The sequence below is a fragment of the Melanerpes formicivorus genome, unplaced genomic scaffold (genome assembly GCF_026170545.1).
Source record: "Melanerpes formicivorus ecotype bairdi unplaced genomic scaffold, bMelFor1.0.p_v2 SCAF_75, whole genome shotgun sequence".
Lineage (NCBI taxonomy): Eukaryota > Metazoa > Chordata > Aves > Piciformes > Picidae > Melanerpes > Melanerpes formicivorus.
Window position 1 is genome coordinate 3,292,038 of NW_027142427.1, and position 22,362 is coordinate 3,314,399.

The following is a 22,362-nucleotide window of genomic DNA, read 5'->3' on the forward strand; positions in this document are numbered from 1 at the left end:
GCTCGTGACAGATCCATAGACATTTCCATGGATGCTATCCCACAAGTCATCCATGACTGTGACATTTGTGCTGCTATTAAGCAGGCAAAACGACTTAAGCCCTTGTGGAATGGTGACAGATGGTCCAAGTACAAGTATGGTGAAGCTTGGCAGATTGACTACATCACTCTACCATGTTCTCGTTCTGGTATGTTCTCTACTATGGTAGAGGCAAACACTGGATGGTTGGAAACTTACCCAGTTCCACATGCAACTGCACGCAACACCATTCTCGGTCTGGAGAGACAGATCCTGTGGAGACACGGAACTCCAGAGAGGATTGAGTCAGACAACGGAACTCATTTCAAGAACAACCTTGTAAAGAGCTGGGCAAAAGAGCACGGTATTGAGTGGATATTCCATATTCCCTACTATGCACCAGCTTCAGGGAAGATTGAACGCTACAACGGTTTGTTGAAGACCACTCCTAAAGCCATGGGGGGTGGATCTTTGAAAAACTGGGAAAAACATTTAGCACAAGCAACCTGGCTGGTAAATAGTAGAGGTTCAGTGAACCGAGCTGGACCTGCACATTCAGATTTGCTACGGAAAGTAGAAGGTGATAGAGTTCCTGTTGTTACAGAAAAGAATCTGTTAGGTAAAACTGTTTGGGTATTTTCACCCTCAGGAGAGGCTAAACCTGTCCGAGGGGTGGTTTCAGCTGAAGGTCCGGGTCACACTTATTGGGTAACGCAAAAGAATGGTGAAATTCAGTGTATTCCGCAAAGAAATTTAACTTTAGCTGAAAGTGGTTAATTTCAGACTGTTGTACAGCTACATCGTGTCCAGAGGAAGAATCAACGAGGAATCTACGGTGTACGAACCCTGAGAGCCCTGAGTCAACTAAGAGACCCTGAGATTCCCTGTTTCCTTTTTCTTTGCTTCGTCGACGAAGAAACGAACTGTTTTACATTTTTCTCATTTTCTGCTTTTCTTAGACTTTTGAATCATCTACGTCTGAGCATAGCCAGAATGGACTAGGAACTTTACTTACGAACTGTAAATATCATCTTGGATTGGATGGACAGTGTGAACAGCCAATGAAAGGGTGGACTGTGGCCGGTTGATGCTGTCCCCTTAAGAAAGGGAATATGGTGGATGTAAGTTGTTAAACAAAAAGAAGGATCTAAACTAATTTCATTGGTAAAGTGGGAGGAAGCACCTTCTGAACTGGGAGTGCAGGAGGGTATCCTGGGCATTCCAGCACTTTTCTATCAGTCTTGCTTCCGCTCCTCCGCAGGGCAGCAGCTCTCTGTCCTGGGCTTTCGGCCAAGGCTTTGGCCTTGAAAACTGATAAAGGCCTGTGTTAACTGTTTTCCAATTAACACAAAACGGCTTCTAACCTTTTCTCTTTCTCTCTCTCCTTCTAACCTGCTCTGGGGAAGTGGGGGAGAGCAGAGGTGGGGAACCCCCTCAGCAGGGGGGGGAACTCTCATTTCTGTGTTACTTTATTGTGTATCTTTGTATATATTGTAAATATTGTAAATTTGTATATATTTCCCTGTATATCCTACATTGCTTTGTAAATATACAGCTCCACTGCTTTGCTAATTCAGCTGTGAGTTTTTTTTTTCCCTTTCCCTTCAATTTTCTTTCCCTTTACTTTGCAGGGGGGAGGGAGGAGGCTTTTGGGCCTTACCCTTCCAACCCCATGACATTTAGTCTGGAGAAGAGGAGGCTGAGGGGAGACTTCGTTGCTCTCTATACCACTTAGGTGGGGTGAGAGCCCACCCTGGAGTACTGTGTCCAGGTCTGGAGCCTCTATTACAGGAAGGATCTGGAGGTGCTGGAAGGTGTCCAGAGAAGGGCCATGAGAATGAGCAGAGGGCTGGAGCTGCTCTGCTCTGAGGCCAGACTGAGGGAGTTGGGGCTGTTCAGTCTGGAGAAGAGAAGGCTCTGAGGAGACCTCATTGTGACCTTCTAGTCTCTGAAGGGGGCTACAAGAAAGCTGGAAAGGGTTTTTTTTAGGGGGTTGGGTAGTGATAGGACTGGGGGGGATGGAACAAAACTGGAAATGGGTAGATTCAGACTGGATGTGAGGAAGAAGTTGTTCCCCAGGAGGGTGGTGAGAGCCTGGCACAGGTTGCCCAGGGAGGTGGTGGAAGCCTCCTGCCTGGAGGTGTTTGCAGCCAGGCTGGAGGTGGCTGTGAGCAACCTGCTGTAGTGTGAGGTGTCCCTGGCCATGGCAGGGGGGTTGGAACTGGCTGAGCCTTGAGGTCCCTTCCAGCCCTAACAATTCTGTGATCCTGAAGGAGGCAGGAGTGAGGTGGGGGTTGGTCACTTCTCTCTGGTATGATGTGATAGGACAAAAGGAATTGGCCTGGAATTGTGCCAGTGCTCTTCACAGGTGATGCTTGGTGTAGCTTGAAGCTGATGGACACTCGCTGGTTTGGATTTTACTCTGTTTGTGCTTCAGTTGCCTCCTTTAAGCATGGACAGTGCAGTCCTTCCTGAAGGAAGAAGTGCAGCTGTCGAGGGTTGGAGGGAAGGCCTCAAGCATTCTTCCCCCTCTTGTAAGTAAAGGGAAGGAAATTGAAGGGAAAAAAACCCCACAGCTGGATTAGCAAAGGATTGTGCTGTATTTACACAGCAGTTTAGGGAGTGCAGGTTTATATACAGAATTTATAATATGTACATTATATACAGAAATATACAACAAAGTGACACAGAAATGAGATTCCCTTCCCCCTGTCTGGAAGAAGGGTTCTCCCTCATACCCCTTTCTCTCCCCTTTTTCCCCAAAGAGGGTTAGAAAGAGAGAAAACAGAGCAAATGTTAATTAAAAGAAGTTAGTCAGGCCTTGTGGTTATCAGTTCCAAGGTCAGTCTGGCTGAAAGCCCAGAAGCTGCGAGGTGCAAAGGGGGAGAAAAAGAAGTGCAGGACTGCCCAGGAGTCTCTCCTGTACTCCCAGTCCAAAGCTGCTTTCCACCAATCTACCAATGAAATCAGTTTAGATCTGTCTTTCGTTCATAAACATTCAGCCACAGTGTCCCCTTTCTTAAAGGGACAGTCTCAAATGGTCACAGCAGCACTTGAGAATGTCAAGGTCCTCCTCTTGAGTTGTTCTCAGTCCTCTCATGGTCTGAGGGGCAATGCAGAGGCAGGAGCCTGGTTTCACTGCTGGTAATGAGCTGAAGAGCTCCCTGGGTCTGCTGCCTTTCCCAGCAGTGAGAAATGTGGCACTTCCCATTCCCCATCTTCTTTCACAGGTGTGCTGTTGACTTGAGTCTGGACCAAAAGCCATTCCTTCCCAAGAAGAAAGTAGAGGAGAACCATGAGGGAAAGCCTGTGGAGCCCTTGGGAGATGGAGTGCAGAGTGAGCCAAGTCAAGGCAGTGCTGAGCAGAAGTCAAGCAGAGCTGCAGTGTTGGTCATCTTACCAAGTCCTGGAGAGAGTGAGGACAAAACAGAGACTGGAGAGGAGTTGAGAGAAGAAGAAAGGGGAAAAGTGTCTGACAGAGAGGAAGGCAGTGAGAAAAATGGTACAGTATTCCAGAACACAGGCAGGGGAGGAAAAATGGGAGAGAGAAAGACACCTTCTGGTGTGGGATTGTGGGCCTGCAGTGCATGGCCTGGGGTGTCCTCTCCCAGGACAGCTCTTGTGTGAGATCTGTGGTGCTGCCTGTGTGCAGGGAAGAAAATCACTGAGGTTCCTTTGGGGCAAGCATCAGTGTGAGAGGCAAGAAAATGAGTAAAGAAGGTTTGGGAGCCAGAGGAGGATGGGAAGGCAAGAGGGGAGTGGGGCACAGTGAGGGGCCAAGAGTGCAGAGGGAGAATGGCAGCAGGTGGAGGAGCAGTAGAAGAGAAGGAAGAAATGGGCCTGGCTGTGGGTAGGCACAGAGCAAGTCTGAGGCATGCTTCTATGGGAGACAGGCCATCAGCATCAGGTGAATGGGCAGAAGGTGCTGGCCATTGGAAGAGGAGGTGGGAAAGCCTCCTGCTGTGTGATTAGAGCTGGATGGGAGGGAGAGGGGTGAAGTGTGGAGGGGAGGAGGCTGGGTGCTGGGGCAGAAGGGGAGGTGGGAAGAGCACACAGCAGCAAAATGTCAGGAAGATTTGGCACCAAGGTGAAGTACTGGGGGTTGGAGTGGATGATCTCTGGAGGTCCCTTCCAAGCCCTGACATCCTGTGAGCCTGTGAGCTGGCCAAAGATGGCTGTGGTGTCTGTCACTCATGCTGGCACCTGTCACTGACCTGCAGCCAAGGCCACTGGAAGAGCAAGTGTGGGCCAGCCAGAGCAGACCTTGCTGAGCTGTTCAGCTGCAGAGTCCTTGCAAAGCATTGTGACAGAAGTGGAGAGCAGCAGTGAGGAGTGTGCTGGGAGTGAGGAAGAAGAAGGTGAGTAGAGTGGCTCTGCAGAGGGTGGCTGGCTGGGCCACAGGAGCGTGGCTGTTTCCCTTCACAGCAGGGCACGGTGCAGCATGGGCAGAGCAGCTGCTGCAGTCCCCTGTGCTGCAGGGAGCCATCTGAGCCCCCAGAGCACAGGGCTCCAAAAGTACACCCAGAGAGCATCAGAGGGAGCTCAAAACTCAGGCAGCTGGTGAGGAGAAGCAGCACAGGAAGCTTTCTTCTCTCACCATGCTGATGTCCCTTGGTTGGCTGGGAGAGAATCATAGAATCAATGAAGTTGGAAAAGACCTCAGAGGTCATCAAGTCCAACCTGTCACCCAACTCCTCCTGACCGCTAGACCATGGCTCCATATGCCACGTCCAAGACCTTTGTGAACACCTCCAGGGATGGTGACTCCACCACCTCCCTGGGCAGCACATCCCAATGGCCAGTTCCTCTTTCTGAGAAGAACTTTCTTCTCACCTAGAGCCTAAACTTCTCCTGGCACAGCTTGAGACTGTGTTCTCTTGTTCTGGTGCTGGATGCCTGGGAGAAGAGACCAACCCCAACCTGGCTACAACCTTCCTTCAGGGAGTTGTGGACAGCAATAAGGTCTCCCCTGAGCCTCCTCTTCTCCAGCCAAAACACCCCCAGCTCCCTCAGCCAACATGATGAAGGTTTTTGTGATGATGTGCTCCTGTGATTCCTCTCTGTGGCCTGAGATTTGTCTCCTGCTTCACAAAAGGCTGAGCCAAGGGGAGATTAATGAAGTTAACCTCTGCTTGCTTAAGGAGAACTTTCTCAGCTGTGAATTCCACTGCCTGTCTCTCAGTCAGAGTCTTTGATTTGTAGTGGATGAAGAAGCTTCTGAGGCAGAGGAAGAAATGAACAAAGGAGGAGAGACTGCAGATCATATGAATGGGATGTCAAGGCCCTCCTCAGGAGATGACTGTGAACACCAGAGGGAAGCCTCAGCACAGAAGGCAGTGCAGGGCTCTGAGGGGGGCTCTCTGGAGGCAAGCACTGGATGCTCTGGGAGTGACTCTGAGGATGATAAGCAAGGTTGGTTTCTTCATCAGGAGGCTGAGAGGAGTCAACCTGATGCATCTTTTCTGCTCTGTGCATGTGCAGTGTGGCTCTGGAGCCTGCAGAGGAAAAGCCATGCAGCTGCTGCAGAACTGGAGCAGAGGCTGGGGCTGTTGAGTCTGGAGAGGGGAAGACTGAGAGGGGATTTCCTCAATGTCTATCAATATCTGAGGGCTGGGGGTCAGGAGGGAGGGGACAGGCTCTGCTCAGCTGCACCCTGGGATGGGATAGGGGGCAATGGATATAAAGTAGAGCACAGGAGGTTCCACCTCCGCACAAGGAGGAACTTCTTCAGTGTGAGGGTGACCGAGCCCTGGGTCAGGCTGCCCTGGGAGGTTGTGGAGTCTCCTTCTCTGGAGCCTTCCAAAAGCCATCTGGATGTGTCCCTGTGTGAGCTGAGCTAGAGTGTATGGTCCTGCTGTGGCAGGGGGGATGGAGTGGATGATCTCTGGAGGTCCCTTCCAAGCCCTGACATCCTGTGAGCCTGTGAGCTGGCCAAAGATGGCTGTGGTGTCTGTCACTCATGCTGGCACCTGTCACTGACCTGCAGCCAAGGCCACTGGAAGAGCAAGTGTGGGCCAGCCAGAGCAGACCTTGCTGAGCTGTTCAGCTGCAGAGTCCTTGCAAAGCATTGTGACAGAAGTGGAGAGCAGCAGTGAGGAGTGTGCTGGGAGTGAGGAAGAAGAAGGTGAGTAGAGTGGCTCTGCAGAGGGTGGCTGGCTGGGCCACAGGAGTGTGGCTGTTTCCCTTCACAGCAGGGCACGGTGCAGCATGGGCAGAGCAGCTGCTGCAGTCCCCTGTGCTGCAGGGAGCCAACTGAGCCCCCAGAGCACTGGGCTCCAAAAGTACACCCAGAGAGCAGCAGAGGGAGCTCAAAACTCAGGCAGCTGGTGAGGAGAAGCAGCACAGGAAGATTTCTTCTCTCACCGTGCTGATGTCCCTTGGTTGGCTGGGAGAGAATCATAGAATCAATGAGGTTGGAAAAGACCTCAGAGGTCATCAAGTCCAACCTGTCACCCAACCCCTCCTGACCACTAAACCATGGCTCCAAGTGCCACATCCAAGCCTTTCTTGAGCACCTTCAGGGATGGTGACTCCACCACCTCCCTGGGCAGCACATTCCAGTGGCCAAATTCTCTTTCTGGGAAGAGCTTTCTCCTCCCCTAGAGCCTGAACTTCCCCTGGCACAGCTTGAGACAGTGTCCTCTTGTTCTGGTGCTGTTAGGATCTTTAAGGACAGCTCAAGAGCCTCAGCCCCGACACTGCTCTCACAAAGTAATGCTCTGGTTATTTTTTGCTGGGAGCAGATGGAGCTCTCCTGGGAGAGGGAAGGAGAACACCTGATGAGCAGAAGGCAGCAGGCACCGAGGAGACGGGAGAAGAATTGGCCCTGCTGCCCAAGGAAGATGTGGTGGCTCTGCTGCAGGTGGAGGAAGCTGCCCCTGGGCAGAGCAGCGAGGCAGGAGAGCATGCGAGAGAAATGGGAGCGGAGCCTGATGTGGGAGTGCTGCCTGGAGAGAGTGAGGCAGCAGGGGAAGGGCAGGCCCCTGGGGCAGAGGAAGGGGCAGGGGCACAGGTGGGCAGGGAGGTGGGTGGAGCTGTGTTAGAGGGGAAAGAGGTGGCTGGGGAGGTCTCGGAGGGAGAAGAGGCTGTGGAGAAGACTGTGGGAATATCAGAGCCTCCAGAAAAGGAAGCGGTGGATGAGATGGGGGCAGAGGGTGCCGTGGAGGTGGCGGAGGGTGTGGTGGAGGTGGCAGAGGGTGAAGTGGAGGAGGCAGAGGGTGGGGTGGGGGAGGCAGAGGCAGAGGGTGCTGTGGAGGAAGTAGAGGGTGCGGTGGAGGCGGCAGAGGCAGAGGGTGAAGAGGAGGCAGAGGGTGGGGTGGGGGAGGCAGAGGCAGAGGGTGAAGAGGAGGAGGCAGAGGGTGGGGTGGAGGCAGCAGAGGCAGAGGGAGCTGTGGAGGAGGTGGAGGGGGCGGTGGAGGCGACAGAGGGTGTCGTGGGGGACGCAGAGACAGAGGGTGCGGTGAAGGAGGCAGAGGCAGAGGGTGCTGTGGAAGCGGCAGAGGCAGATGGTGCGGTGGAGGAGGCGGAGGCAGAGGGTGAAGAGGAGGAGGCAGACGGTGCGGTGGAGGTGGCAGAGGGTGCCGTGGAGGAGGGGGTGGTGGATGGATCACGGCTGCCTGTCCCGGGGCTGTGTGTGAGCAAGGCAGGGCTGGTGGGTGGCCAGGCAGGGGCAGGGGCTGTGGCCAAGGGGCCAGCAGGAGAGCCAGAGCTGGCAGAGCAGGAGATGGGACAGGAGGTGGCGGTGGCTACGGATGGCAGGGTGGATGACAGGGTGGGGGCACAGGAGATGGTTAGAGGAACAGGACAGAGGGGGACTGGTGGGGTAGGGGTGGCAGAGGAGGTGTCAGCTGAGGGCAAGGCAGAGCAGGAGTGGGGCACAGCACAGCTCATGTCCCCAGGGCATGGGGGACTGTGTGGAGCCACATCCCCTGGGGAGCAGCCCGTGGCAGAAGTCTCCCTGAGCAGCCCTGCAGATGGAGATGAGGGAGTGGAGCTGGCTGCAGGAGGGCAGGGGCTGTGTCCAGACAGCCAGCTGTAGCTGGCAGCTCCTGAATGCCGTGGGTTGAGGGGAAGTCCCGGCGGCCTTCTCCCCCCAACAAAGTGAAGGGAAAAAAAAATTGACCACAGGTAACCACAGCCGGATGAGCAAAAAGGGATGCTGTATTTACAAGCACGTTTAGGAGATGAAGGGATTCTCAGGGTCTCTTAGTTGACTCAGGGCTCTCAGGGTTCGTGCACTGTAGATTCCTTGTAGATTCTTCCTCTGGACGCGATGTAGCTGTACAACAGTTTAAAATTAAACTCTTTCAGCTAAAGTTAAATTTCTTTGTGGTATACACTGAATTTCACCACTCTCTTGCATTACCAAATAAGTGTGACCTGGACCTTCAGCTGAAACCACCCCAGGGACAGGTCTAGCCTCTCTTGAGGGAGAAAATACCCAAACAGTTTTACCTAACAGATTCTTTTCTCTAACAACAGGAACTCTATCACCTTCTACTTTCCGTAGCAAATCTGAATGTGCAGGTCCAGCTCGGTTCACTGAACATCTGCTATTTACCAGCCAGGTTGCTTGTGCTAAATGTTTTTCCCAGTTTCTCAAAGATCCACCCCCCATGGCTTTAGGAGTGGTCTTCAACAAACCGTGGTAGCGTTCAATCTTCCCTGAAGCTGGTGCATAGTAGGGAATATGGAATATCCACTCAATACCGTGGTCTTTGGCCCAGAGATTCTTTGGCTGTCTTTTGAACTGGAAAGTGCACAAGGCTGTCAGTAAAAGCTTTTATTCCAAGTAAATGATGTGACAAATGATGAACAAGATTAATGTTGTGGCTACAGAATGCACATAGTTCTATCCTAGGGGCACACACATGGCCAGCTCTATCTGTATGTGCTTACAAACCAGGTGGCACTATCTGCAGTGGCCTCCCTCTCACTTCACATTGAGCACAAGATCAAGATATTCGTTTCCCCGCACCTCAAAGCCACACCAGCAGACACATCAGACAAAAAAGCAGCTGCCAAAATCACTTGAAAGTATGTGCAACCCTGATCATCAGCAAATGTTGGTCATTAATGTAATTAATTCACCTGAGGTGGCCTTTGCTGTCACTGTCACACCTGATCCAAGGATGCTTGGTAACACCCATTCGATGAATGGTGGAAGCAAAGGTGCAGCTACAGCAGCCACAAAGCAAATGGCAAAGGACTTCATGGAAGCAGCACCATCTTCCCTCGAGCACCACTGCAGTGAATGATGTCTTCATGAGCCTTCACCACCTTCTCCAGGGGATATTCAGAGCCCACAGCTGGTTTCAGCCAGCCAGCCTCTATGCCATCAAAGACTGCCGTGGCACACTCACGCCTCTCCTCCTGCGTGCAATCAAGGCAACATTTACCACACTGTAGAGCAGCACTGGCTACTTGTGCCAAGTGTTAAACCAAATTTCACCACCCAAAATGGTTTTATCATGTTAAGAAAGAATAGAATAGAATTAACCAGGTTAGAGAAGACCTCAGAGATCATTGAGTTCAACCTCTCACCCCACACCATCTAATCAACTCAACCACGGCACCAAGTGCCTCAGCCAGGCTCTTCCTAAACCCCTCCAGGGATGGGGACTCCACCACCTCCCTGGGCAGCACATTCCAGTGGCCAATCTCTCTTGCTGGGAAGAATTTCTTCCTAACCTCCAGCCTAAACCTCCCCTGGTGCAGCTTGAGACTGTGTCCTCTTGTTCTGGTGCAGCTTGCCTGGGAGAAGAGACCAAGGCCTACCTGGCTACAACCTCCCTTCAGGGAGTTGTAGACAGCAATAAGGTTCTCCCCTGAGCCTCTTTCCTTACAGTGAAATTCTGCAGTCACCCCTGCAAATGATTCTACAGGATTCTAACAGGAAACAGAGAGGTGTTGGCATCCCAACAAAACATTCTTTACAACAAACAGGCTTCTTACCTCAGTTGCAAGAAACAGACCAACTCCAATGATGCTGGACTCTTTACTCATGGTGTCCCTTGGATTGATCTCAATGGGACCTCTGCAGCCCACAATCTGTTACAAAGGAGTTGAGAGAGAAGCTCTACTGGCTGAATTGTGTCACTAAATGCACAAGGTGAAGTCAGTGACAGCAAGTGCTCACCATCACCCTTCCTCCACAGGACAGCAGCTGCAAGTCAGTAGCCAGGTTGACGTTGGAGAGCATTTCTATGATGATACCAACTCCTTCCATTCCTGTGTATTCCTGCAGAGGACACAGCAGGCTGTAAAACCACCCCAGTTAGTGCTTGGGTTCCACTCTATTTCATGTGCTACAGATAATGGACATCTCTACAGCCTACATTTTAAATGCACCTTTGTGCAAGGCTGACAGCTAAGCAGTTTAATTTCAGCAGATTTTTGATGTGCTGACTGATGCTATCTTGCTGGGATGCAAGAGCTTCTAAATCACAGATGCCACTGCCTGTGCAGAAGGCTCAGCTTCTCCCAGCCTGGAAAAGCTTTTCCTTGTGTGAGAATGAAAGAGGCAGGGCATTATTGCTCCTGCATAAATCTGCTCTAAAACCCTTCCACAACCACCTGTTCTGTTAGTAAGAAAAACACTTCACCTAGCATAGGTGCATGCTTACCTTGATTTTATTGATGTACTTAGCTTCCCTGTGGTTAAATGCTTGGTGGGCACTGTTCCTCAGAAGCGTGTTCATGCCTTGTTCAGTTCCTGCTGTACCCAAACCCTTTAAACCACGAGCTCTGTCAATCTGACAGGTTGCTATTCCCACCTGAGGAGAAGGGGAAAAGAAAAATAAAACCAAAGCAAACCAAAACAGAAAAGAAGGAGGAGGAGAGAGGGAAAGAAGGGAGAAGGAGGAGAGAGGGCAAGAAGGGAGAGGAAGGAGAGAGGGAAAGAAGGGAGAGGGAGGAGAGAGAGAGGGAAAGAAGGAAGAGGGAGGAGAGAGGGAAAGAAGGAAGAGGGAGGAGAGAAGGAAAGAAGGAAGAGGGAGGAGAGAGGGAAAGAAGGAAGAGGGAGGAGAGAGGGAAAGAAGGAAGAGGGAGGAGAGAGGGAAAGAAGGAAGAGGGAGGAGAGAGGGAAAGAAGGAAGAGGGAGGAGAGAGGGAAAGAAGGAAGAGGGAGGAGAGAGGGAAAGAAAGAAGGACGAGGAGAAAAGGAAAGAAAGAAGGAGGAGGAGAAAAGGAAAGAAAGAAGGAGGAGGAGAAAGGGAAAGAAAGAAGAAGGAGGAGAAAGGTAAAGAAAGAAGGAGGAGAAAAGGAAAGAAAGAAAGAGGAGGAGAAAGGGAAAGAAAGAAGAAGTCCTTTTTTTCCACCAGGGGAGGTTTAGGCTGGGAGCCTGTCTATCCCAAGCTGGTTTTATTGATGTCATCACTGCAGGGAACTGAGGGGCAGGGTTGCTGCTGTGCTGAGCTGCACCTGACTTTCCCCCTGCCTCTTGCAGGCTACGTGTCGGACCCCATGAGCACCATGAGGTTCCAGCTCCAGAGTCTCACCATCAGCCAGCAGCAAGAGTCCTCACCGTGCCAGCCTGACCCTCAGCTCCACAGTGAACAGACTGAGCTGCTGGTGGTGCCAGGTCCCCAGCCTGAGCTCTGCTCTCATGCCCTCCTCTGCTGGCCCCCTTGAGGGCTGGGGGTTTTGGTGGTGTGCAGCTGTTCTGTAACAAATGCTCTGCTCCCATCTTCACCTTTAGGAGTGTGACAAGATGAAAAATGCATCTGTTGTAGGGCCAGAGCTCCAGGCCAAGATGTCCTTAGCTTGGCCTGCACTAAGGGGCTGTCAGCTCTGACTGGTAGGTGCCAGTCAAGAGCCCATCGAGAGGAGGAGCATCCTGGAACTCCACACCACCACCCAGGCCACCTTGGAGCCTGAGCTGTTCCTGTTCCCAGCTCCTGAACCTGACCTGGTTTCTTTTGGACTTCTCCACAGTCCCAGACACATCCTGTGTCTCATTTTCAGCTCCCTAGCACAGCTGCAGCTCCTCAGGGCCCTGGGCTTTGGCTCTTTCCTGCTCACTGAGAATAAAGAGATATTTAGGTGGCCAACCTCAGCCTCCCCTTCCAGAGGTTTGTTTTCCTTACCCACTTCCTTGGAGTGTTTTTCACACAGAGCGTAAGCTTTCCTTCACACTTGGCTTTACCAAAAGCAACACAGGAGCTCCAAATCAAACTCCAAACCTCTCACATCACCCCACAGCCATGCTGCACCCATGAGCTGCCTGCAGCACAGCAGCAGGTAAGGATGGGGTGGGGGCTGGTTCCCATCCAACCTTGCCTGGGCCCATCCTGCAAAGAGAGCTGTCAGGAAGAGCCAGGAGAGACAGCAGATGAGATCAGTCTGCTCACATCCTGGGCTGCATGCATCAAGAGAAGAACAGCCAGCAGGTCGAGGGAGGTGATTCACCCCCTGTACTCCACTCTGCTGAGACCCCACCTGGAGCACCGTGTCCAGTTCTGGAGCCTCTGTTGCAGGAAGGATCTGGAGGTGCTGGAAGGTGTCCAGAGAAGGGCCACGAGGATGAGCAGAGGGCTGGAGCTGCTCTGCTCTGAGGACAGACTGAGGGAGTTGGGAGAAGAGAAGGCTCTGGCTGTTCTCCCCCAGCTTTCCCTCCCATCTGCTCAGGCCTCTCCTGCAGCCCGTCCTTGCCTGCCCCTGCCCCAGGAGCTGCCAGCTGCAGCTGGCTGGCTGGACACAGCCCCTGCCCTCCTGCAGCCAGCTCCACTCCCTCATCTCCATCTGCAGGGCTGCTCAGGGAAGCTTCTGCCACGGGCTGCTCCCCAGGGGATGTGGCTCCACACAGTCCCCCATGCCCTGGGGACATGAGCTGTGCTGTGCCCCACTCCTGCTCTGCCTTGCCCTCAGCTGACACCTCCTCTGCCACCCCTACCCCACCAGTCCCCCTCTGTCCTGTTCCTCTAACCACCTCCTGTGCCCCCACCCTGTCATCCACCCTGCCATCGGTAGCCACCGCCACCTCCTGTCCCATCTCCTGCTCTGCCAGCTCTGCCTCTCCTGCTGGCCCCTTGGCCACGGCCCCTGCCCCTGCCTGGCCACCCACCACAACGACAGCCACCAGCCCTGCCTTGCTGTGGTGGTTTAGGCTGGGTGCTGGCCCGGATGCCACTGCACAGACCACACCTGGGAGGTCCCAAGGGGTGGGCCCAGCCCAGGGGGTGGTCACAGGAGACCAGGTATTGCATTCCCATAATGCCCTGCTCCCCTGTAAAATGTCCATGCGGGGTCTTCACTTCCTCTTTCCTCCCCTGCTGCTGCCTCGGTAAAATGGCGTGAGCCGCCTCCCTTGGGCCTGCCCAGGCCCAAGGCTGTGTTGAGGGGGGAAGAAAGAGCCCTGGGGGGTGTGGGTGTACCCCCAGGTGGGGATGGGATGTTCTTGGGCATGTTCTGGGATTTCTCTCTTTGTCACAGCGCTTGTGGCTCTCTGCAAAGCTTTCAGTGTTGTTTGTTTATTGTTTGTCTATTTACACTTTCCATCACTTTTCCAAGCCCTTTCTCTGAGTTGTTCTTTCTGCCCGGGGTGGGGAGGGGATCTGCCCCCAACCCATTACACTTGCTCACACACAGCCCCGGGACAGACAGCCATGCTCCATCCACCACCCCCTCCACCACGGTGCCCTCTGCCCCCGCCTCCTCCACCGCACCCTCCGCCTCCTCCACCACACCCTCCGCCTCCTCCACCGCACCCTCTGCCTCCTCCTCCGCACCCTCTGCCCCTGCCTCCTCCACCCCACCCTTTCCCCCTCCACCGCACCCTCTGCCTCCTCCACCGCACCCTCTGCCTCCTCCTCCGCACCCTCTGCCTCTGCCTCCTCCACCAGACCCTCTGCCTCTGCCGCCTCCACCGTACCCTCTGCCTCCTCCACCGCACCTTCTGCCTCCTCCACCGCACCTTCTTCCTCTGCCACCTCCACAGCACCTTCTGCCTCCTCCACGGCACCCTCTGGTGCCTCCACCGCATCCTCTGCTGCCTCCATGGCACCTTCAGCCTCTGCCTGCTCCACTTCACCCTCTGCCTCTGTTGCCTCCACCACACCCTCTGCTGCCTCTACTTCACCCTGTGCCTCTGCCGTCTCCACAGCACCTTCTGCCTCTGTCGCCTCCACCGCACCCTCCGCCTCCTCCACCGTGCCCTCTGCCTCCGCCAATGCACCCCCTGCCTCTACTTCCTCCATGGCACCCTCTGCCTCCTTCATGGCACCCTCTACTTCCTCCACCAAGCACTCTGCCTCTGCCTCCTCCAACACACCCTCTGCTGCCTCCACCGTGCCCTCTGCCTCTGCCTCCTTCACGACACCCTCTGCCTCTTCCACAGTGTCCTCAGCCTCTGCCTCCTCCACGGCGCCCTCTGGTGCCTCCACCGTGCCGTCTGCCTCTGCCTCCTCCACCACACCTTCTGCCTCTGCTGCCTCCACGGCACCATCTGTCTCTCCCTCCTCCATGGTGCCCTCGGCCTCTGCCTCCTGCACGGCGCCCTCTAATGCCTCCACCGCACCCTCTGCCTCCTCCACGGCACCCTCTGCGTTTGCCTCCTCCACGGCACCTTCTGCCTCTGCTGCCAACAGCGCACCCTCTGCCTCCTCCACGGCGCCCTCTGCCTCCTCCATGGCACCCTCTGCCTCTGCCTTCCCCACCACACCCTCTGACTCTGCCTCCTCCACAACACCTTCTTCCGCTGCCGCCTCCACCGCACCCTCTGCCTCTGCCTCTTCCATCACACCTTCTGCCTCTGCGTCCGACACCGGGCCCTCGGCCTCTGCCTCCTCCACTGCACCCTCAGCCTCTGCCTCCTCCACGGCACCTTCTTCCTCTGCGTCTGACACCGGGCCCTCGGCCTCTGCCTCCTCCACTGCACCCTCAGCCTCTGCCTCCTCCACCGTACCCTCTGTCTCTGCTTCCTCCACGGTGCCCTCTCCGTCTGCCGCCTCCACGACACCCTCTGCCTTATCCACGGGGCCCTCTGCCTCTGCATCCTCCACCGCACCTTCTGCCTCTGCTGCCTCCACCACACCCTCTGCCTCCTCCAAGGCACCCTCTGGTGCCTCCACCGCGCCATCTGCCTCTGCCTCCTCCACAGCGCCCTCTGCCTCTGCCGCCTCCACAACACCCTCTGCCTTATTGACAGTGCCCTGTGCCTCTGCATCCTCCACCACAACTTCTGTCTCTGCCTCCTCCACCACACACTCTGCCTCTGCTGCCTCCACCACACCCTCTGCCTCTGCTGCCTCCACCACACCCTCTGCCTCCTCCAAGGCACCCTCTGGTGCCTCCACCGCGCCATCTGCCTCTGCCTCCTCCACCAGACCTTCTGCCTCTGCCGCCTCCACCACACCCTCCGCCTCGTCCATCACACCCTCTGCGTCTGCCTGCTCCACCGCACCCTCTGCTGCCTCCACTTCACCCTGTGCCTCTGCCTCCTCCACGTCACCCTCTGCTGCCTCCACCGCGCCCTCTGCCTCTGCCTCCTTCACGACACCCTCTGCCTCTTCCACAGTGTCCTCGGCCTCTGCCTCCTCCACGGCGCCCTCTGGTGCCTCCACCGTGCCGTCTGCCTCTGCCTCCTCCACCACACCTTCTGCCTCTGCCGCCTCCACGGCACCATCTGTCTCTGCCTCCTCCTCCATGGCACCCTCGGCCTCTGCCTCCTGCACGGCACTCTCTGGTGCCTCCACCGTGCCATCTGACTCTGCCCCCTCCACCGCACCCTCTGCCTCCTCCACGGCACCCTCTGCGTTTGCCTCCTCCACGGCGCCCTCTGGTGCCTCCACGGCGCCCTCGGCCTCTGCCGCCTCTGCCGCGCCCTCTGGTGCCTGCACTGCGCCATCTGCCTCTGCCTCCTCCACGGCACCTTCTTCCTCTGCGTCCGACACCGGGCCCTCAGCCTCTGCCTCCTCCACCGTACCCTCTGTCTCTGCCTCCTCCACGGTGCCCTCTCCGTCTGCCGCCTCCACCACACCCTCTGCCTTATCCACGGGGCCCTCTGCCTCTGCATCCTCCACCACACCTTCTGCCTCTGCCACCTCCACCTCACCCTCTGCCTCCGCCACCACACCCGCTGCTTCTGCCTCCTCCACTGCAACCTCTGCCTCTGCCTCCTCCACAGCGCCCTCTGCTTCTGCCGCCTCCACAACACCCTCTGCCTTATTGACGGTGCCCTGTGCCTCTGTATCCTCCACCACAACTTCTGTCTCTGCCTCCTGCACTGCACCTTCTGCCTCTGCCGCCTCCACCACACCTTCTGCCTCTGCTGCCTCCACCACACCCTCTGCCTCCTCCAAGGCACCCTCTGGTGCCTCCACCGCGCCATCTGCCTCTGCCTCCTCCACCACACCCTCTGCCTCTGCCACTGCGCCCTCCACCTCCTCCACCGCGCCCTCAGCCTCTGCCTCCTCCACGGCGCCCTCTGGTGCCTCCACCGTGCCATCTGCCTCTGCCTCCTCCACCGCACCCAATGCCTCCTCCATTGCACCATCTGCTTCTGCCGCCTCCACAGCCCCCTCTGCCTCTGCCGCCTCTACCACACCCTCAGCTGCCTCCACAGGACTCTCTGCCTCCCTCTCATCCATCACACCGTATGCCTCCTCCACGGCATCCTCTGCCTCTACCTCCTCCATGGTACCCATTGCCTCCTCCACCAAACCATCTGCCTCCTCCACTAAACTCTCTGCCTCCTCCAATGCACCTTCTGCCTCTGCCTCCTGCACCACACCTTCTTCCTCTGCCTCCTCCACCACACCCTCGGTCTCTGCCTCCTCCACGGCGCCCTCTGGTGCCTCCACCGTGCCATCTGCCTCTGCCTCCTCCACCGCACCCTCTGCCTCCTCCACGGCACCTTCTTCCTCTGCCGCCTCCACCACACCCTCTGTCCCTGCCTCCTCCATGGTGCCCTTTGTCTCTGCCTCCTCCACGGTGCCCTCTCCATCTGCCGCCTCCACGACACCCTCTGCCTTATCCACGGGGCCCTCTGCCTCTGCATCCTCCACCACACCTTCTGCCTCTGCCACCTCCACCTCACCCTCTGCCTCCTCCACGGCGCTCTCGGCCTCTGCCTCCTCCAAGGCACCGTCTGGTGCCTCCACCGCGCCATCTGCCTCTGTGTCCCCCACCACACCCTCTGTCTCTGCCTCTTCCACGGTGCCCTCTGCGTCTGCCTCCTCCACAGCGCCCTCTGCCTCTGCCGTCTCCACAACACCCTCTGCCTTATTGACAGTGCCCTGTGCCTCTGCATCCTCCACCACAACTTCTGTCTCTGCCTCCTCCACCGCACCTTTTGCCTCTGCCGCCTCCACCACACCCTCCGCCTCGTCCATCGCACCCTCTGCGCCTGCCTGCTCCACCGCACCCTCTGCTGCCTCCACTTCACCCTGTGCCTCTGCCTCCTCCACGTCACCCTCTGCTGCCTCCACCGCGCCCTCTGCCTCTGCCTCCTTCACGACACCCTCTGCCTCTTCCACAGCGCCCTCGGCCTCTGCCTCCTCCACGGCGCCCTCTGGTGCCTCCACCGTGCCATCTGCCTCTGCCTCCTCCACCACACCTTCTGCCTCTGCCGCCTCCACGGTACCATCTGTCTCTGCCTCCTCCATGGCGCCCTTGGCCTCTGCCTCCTCCACGGCGCCCTCTGGTGCCTCCACCGTGCCATCTGCCTCTGCCTCCTCCACCGCACCCAATGCCTCCTCCATTGCACCATCTGCTTCTGCCGCCTCCACAGCTGCCTCTGCCGCCTCTACCACACCCTCAGCTGCCTCCACAGGACTCTCTGCCTCCCTCTCATCCATCACACCGTATGCCTCCTCCACGGCACCCTCTGCCTCTACCTCCTCCATGGTACCCATTGCCTCCTCCACCAAACCATCTGCCTCCTCCACTAAACTCTCTGCCTCCTCCAATGCACCTTCTGCCTCTGCCTTCTGCACCACACCTTCTTCCTCTGACGCCTCCACCACACCCTCTGCCTCCTCCACCGCACCCTCTGCCTCTGCGTCCTCCACGGCGCCCTCGGACTCTGCCTCCACCACAGCGCCCTCAGGTGCCTCCACGGCACCCTCTGTCTCTACTGCCTCCACCACACCCTCTGCCTCCTCCACGGCGCCCTCTGGTTTCTCCACCGCACCATCTGCCTCTGCCACCTCAACCACACCCTCTGTCTCGTCTGCCTCCTCCACGGCGCCCTCTGTCGCCTCCACCGCACCCTCCGCCTCCTCCACAGCGCCCTCTGCCTCTGCCTCCTCCACGACACCCTCTTCCTTATCCACGGCGCCCTCTGCCTGCTTCATAGCACCCTGTGCCTCTGCATCCTCCACCACAACTTCTGCCTCTGCCGCCTCCACCGCACCCTCTGTCTCTGTCTCCTCCATTGCACCATCTGCCTCTGCCTCCTCCACCACACTCTCTGCCTCGTCCAAGTCACCCTCTGCCTCTGCCTTCTCTATGGCACCCTCTGCCTCCCCCACCAAACCCTCTGCCGCCTCCAATGCACCTTCTGTCTCTGCCGCCTCCACAGCCCCCTCTGCCTCTGCCGCCTCTACCACACCCTCAGCCACCTCCACAGGACTCTCTGCCTCCCTCTCCTCCATCACACCGTATGCCTCCTCCACGGCACGCTCTGCCTCTGCCTCCTCCACAGCGGCCTCGGCCTCTGCCTCCTCCATGCCGCCCTCTGATGCCTCCACCGCACCCTCTGCCTCCTCCACTTCACCCTGTGCCTCTGCCTCCTCCATGGCGTCCTCTGGTGCCTCCACCGCACCCTCTGTCTCTGCCTCCTCCACCACACCCTCTGCCTCCTCCACCACACCCACTTCCTCCCCCACCAAACCCTCTGCCGCCTCCACCGCACCCTCTGTCTCTGCCTCCTCCACGGCGCCCTCTGCGTCTGCCTCCTCCACGACGCCCTCTGTCGCCTCCACGGCACCCTCTGCCTCCTCCACCAAACCCTCCACCTCCTCCACTGCACCATCTGCTTCTGCCGCCTCCACAGCCCGCTCTGCCTCTGCGGCCTCTACCACACCCTCAGCCACCTCCACAGGAATCTCTGCCTCCCTCTCCTCCATCACACCATCTGCCTCCACGGCACCCTCTGCCTCTGCCTCCTCCACCACACCCTCTCCCTCTGTGTCTTCCACGGCGCCCTCTGCCTCTGCGTCCTCCACGGCGCCCTCTGTCGCCTCCACCGTCCCCTCCGCCTCCGCCACAGCTCCCTCTGCCTCTGCCGCCTCCACCACACCCTCTGCCTCCTCCACCGCACCCTCTGCCTCTGCCTCCCCCACCCCACCCTCTACCTCCCCCACCCCACCCTCTACCTCCTCCACCACACCCTCTCCCTCTGTGTCCTCCATGGCGCCCTCTGCCTCTGCCTCCTCCACGGCGCCCTGTGCATCTGCCTCCTCCACGGCGCCTTGTGCATCTGCCTCCTCCACCACACCCTCTGCCTCCCCCACCCCACCCTCTGCCTCCTCCACTTCACCCTCTGCCACCTCCACCACACCCTCCACCGCCTCCACGGCACCCTCTGCCCCCATCTCATCCACCACTTCCTTTTCTGGAGGCTCTGATATTCCCACAGTCTTCTCCACAGCCTCTTCTCCCTCTGAGACCTCCCCAGCCACCTCTTTCCCCTCTAACACAGCTCCACCCACCTCCCTGCCCACCTGTGCCCCTGCCCCTTCCTCTGCCCCAGGGGCCTGCCCTTCCCCTGCTGCCTCACTCTCTCCAGGCAGCACTCCCACATCAGGCTCCGCTCCCATTTCTCTCGCATGCTCTCCTGCCTCGCTGCTCTGCCCAGGGGCAGCTTCCTCCACCTGCAGCAGAGCCACCACATCTTCCTTGGGCAGCAGGGCCAATTCTTCTCCCGTCTCCTCGGTGCCTGCTGCCTTCTGCTCATCAGGTGTTCTCCTTCCCTCTGCCAGGAGAGCTCCATCTGCTCCCAGCAAAAAATAACCAGAGCATTACTTTGTGAGAGCAGTGTCGGGGCTGAGGCTCTTGAGCTGTCCTTAAAGATCCTAACAGCACCAGAACAAGAGCACACTGTCTCAAGCTGTGCCAGGGGAAGTTCAGGCTCTAGGGGAGGAGAAAGTTCTTCCCAGAAAGAGAAATCTGCCATTGGAATGTGCTGTGACAGGTTGGACTTGATGACCTCTGAGGTCTTTTCCAACCTCATTGATTCTATGATTCTCTCCCAGCCAACCAAGGGACATCAGAATGGTGAGAGGAGAAAACTTCCTGTGCTGCTTCTCCTCACCAGCTGCCTCTGATGCTCTCTGGGGTTTCTTTTGGAGCCCAGTGCTTTGACACTGGATAGAGGCCACCAGCCTGGCACACAGCTTCTCCTGCAGGCAATAAATCATCTCTGGGCTTGATAATAATCACAGGATGGGTGAAACCCAGCTCCTGGAGTCAACAGGACCAGCCAAAGCCTAACACTGGCAACAGCAGACAGGACACAATACACCAAGGCCATGCTCTGGGGGCTCAGTTGGCTCCAGAGATCATCCACTCCAACCCCCAGTACTTCACCTTGGTGCCAAATCTTCCTGACATTTTGCTGCTGTGTGCTCTTCCCACCTCCCCTTCTGCCCCAGCACCCAGCCTCCTCCCCTCCACACTTCACCCCTCTCCCTCCCATCCAGCTCTAATCACACAGCAGGAGGCTTTCCCACCTCCTCTTCCAATGGCCAGCACCTTCTGCCCATTCACCTGATGCTGATGGCCTGTCTCCCATAGAAGCATGCCTCAGACTTGCTCTGTGCCTACCCACAGCCAGGCCCATTTCTTCCTTCTCTTCTACTGCTCCTCCACCTGCTGCCATCCTCCTTCTGCACTCTTGGCCCTTCACTGTGCCCCACTCCCCTCTTGCCTTCCCATCCTCCTCTGGCTCCCAAACCTTCTTTACTCATTTTCTTGCCTCTCACTCTGATGCTTGCCCCAAAGGAGCCTCAGTGATCTTCTTGCCTGCACACAGGCAGCACCACAGATCTCACACAAGAGCTGTCTTGAGAGAGGACACCCCAGGCCATGCACTGCAGGCCCACAATCCCACACCAGAAGGTGTCTTTCTCTCTCCCATTTTTCCTCCCCTGCCTGTGCTCTGGAATACTGGACCACTTTTCTCACTGCCTTCCTGTCTCTCTGTGCTCTCATCATCAGACACTTTTCCCCTTTCTCCTTCTCTCAACTCCTCTCCAGTCTCTGTTTTGTCCTCACTCTCTTCAGCACTTGCTAAGATGACCAACACTGCAGCTCTGCTTGACTTCTGCTCAGCACTGCCTTGACTTGGCTCACCCTGCACTCCATCTCCCAAGGGCCCCACAGGCTTTCCCTCATGGCTCTTCTCTGCTTTCTTCTTGGGAGGGGATGGCTTTTGGTCCAGGCTGGAGTCAACATCACACCTGTGAAAGAAGATGGGGATTGGGAAGTGCCACATTTCTCACTGCTGGGAAAGGCAGCAGACCCAGGGAGCTCTTCAGCTCATTGCCAGCAGTGAAACCAGGCTCCTGCCTCTGCATTGCCCCTCAGACCATGAGAGGACTGAGAACAACTCAGAGAAGCACCTTGACATTCTCAAGTGCTGCACTTCTTCCTTCAGGAAGGATTGCACTGTCCATGCTTAAAGGAGGCAAGTGAAGCACAAACAGAGTAAAATCCAAACCAGCAAGTGTCCATCAGCTTCAAGCTACACCAAGCATCACCTCTGAAGAGCACTGGCACAATTCCAGGCCAATTCCTCTTGTCCTATCACATCATACCAGAGAGAAGTGACCAACCCCCACCTCACTCCTGCCTCCTTCAGAATCACAGAATTGTCAGGGCTGGAAGGGAGCTCAAGGCTCAGGTTTTCAAGGCCAAGCCTTGGCCAGAAGCCCAGCACAGAGAGAGCTGCTGCTCGGCGGAGGAGCGGAAGAAAGACTGAAGATAAAAGTGCTGGAATGCCCAGGATACCCTCCTGCACTCCCAGTTCAGAAGGTGCTTCCTCCCAACCTACCAATGAAATTAGTTTAGATCTGTCTTCTTCGTTTACCAACTTCCCACCACCGTATTCCCTTTCTTAAGGGGACAGCCTCAACCGGTCACAGAGGCTCCAGACCTGGACACAGTACTCCAGGTGGGCTCTCACCCCACCTAGGTGGTATAGGGAGCAGTGCAGTCTCCCCTCAGCCTCCTCTTCTCCAGACTAAACAACCCCAGTTCTCTCAGCTGCTCCTCACCAGACCTGCTCTCCACCAGCTCTGCTGTGGGCCTGTGAAAGCCAAGCTCACTTGTGCACATTTCAAGAGGTGCTGAGAAACAGACCAGGTGCTACAGAGCTGGGCTTGCTTAGCCTGGAGAAGAAGAG

At 56.7% G+C, this 22,362-nt stretch overlaps 3 protein-coding genes across 6 annotated transcripts in view; 1 reads left to right on the forward strand and 2 right to left on the reverse strand.

The window, feature by feature from the left end:
• LOC137454015 (glutamate-rich protein 3-like) overlaps positions 1-8,056 on the forward strand; it is a 39,925-nt gene extending 31,869 nt beyond the window's left edge. The window contains exons 13-17 of the mRNA XM_068163842.1: positions 3,249-3,520; positions 4,239-4,376; positions 5,221-5,430; positions 6,005-6,142; positions 6,762-8,056. Of these exons, the coding sequence (XP_068019943.1) occupies positions 3,249-3,520; positions 4,239-4,376; positions 5,221-5,430; positions 6,005-6,142; positions 6,762-8,056 (2,053 nt within the window). The remainder of the gene's footprint in view (positions 1-3,248; positions 3,521-4,238; positions 4,377-5,220; positions 5,431-6,004; positions 6,143-6,761) is intronic.
• A 729-nt stretch (positions 8,057-8,785) lies between these two features.
• Positions 8,786-22,362, reverse strand: part of LOC137454025 (glutamate-rich protein 3-like) — a 29,699-nt gene continuing 16,122 nt past the window's right edge. Inside the window, exons 11-15 of one of the 4 annotated variants that reach the window (XM_068163867.1) lie at positions 21,312-21,418; positions 10,644-10,793; positions 10,157-10,258; positions 9,973-10,068; positions 8,786-9,390 (exon numbers count right to left, since the gene is read on the reverse strand). In XM_068163867.1, the coding sequence (XP_068019968.1) occupies positions 9,229-9,390; positions 9,973-10,068; positions 10,157-10,258; positions 10,644-10,793; positions 21,312-21,418 (617 nt within the window). In that variant the 3' untranslated portion in view covers positions 8,786-9,228. Of the gene's footprint in view, positions 9,391-9,972; positions 10,069-10,156; positions 10,259-10,643; positions 10,794-19,569; positions 21,419-22,362 lie in introns of those variants that run through there. The other 3 variants (XM_068163870.1, XM_068163869.1, XM_068163868.1) reach the window with 3 other exon arrangements.
• On the reverse strand, positions 11,621-19,552 carry LOC137454004 (enolase-phosphatase E1-like). Its single transcript, XM_068163826.1, has 3 exons — positions 19,115-19,552; positions 13,813-18,946; positions 11,621-11,709 (listed from the first exon to the last, which is right to left on the reverse strand). Exons 1-3 carry the CDS (start codon positions 19,550-19,552, stop codon positions 11,621-11,623), a joined length of 5,661 nt encoding a protein of 1,886 aa, XP_068019927.1.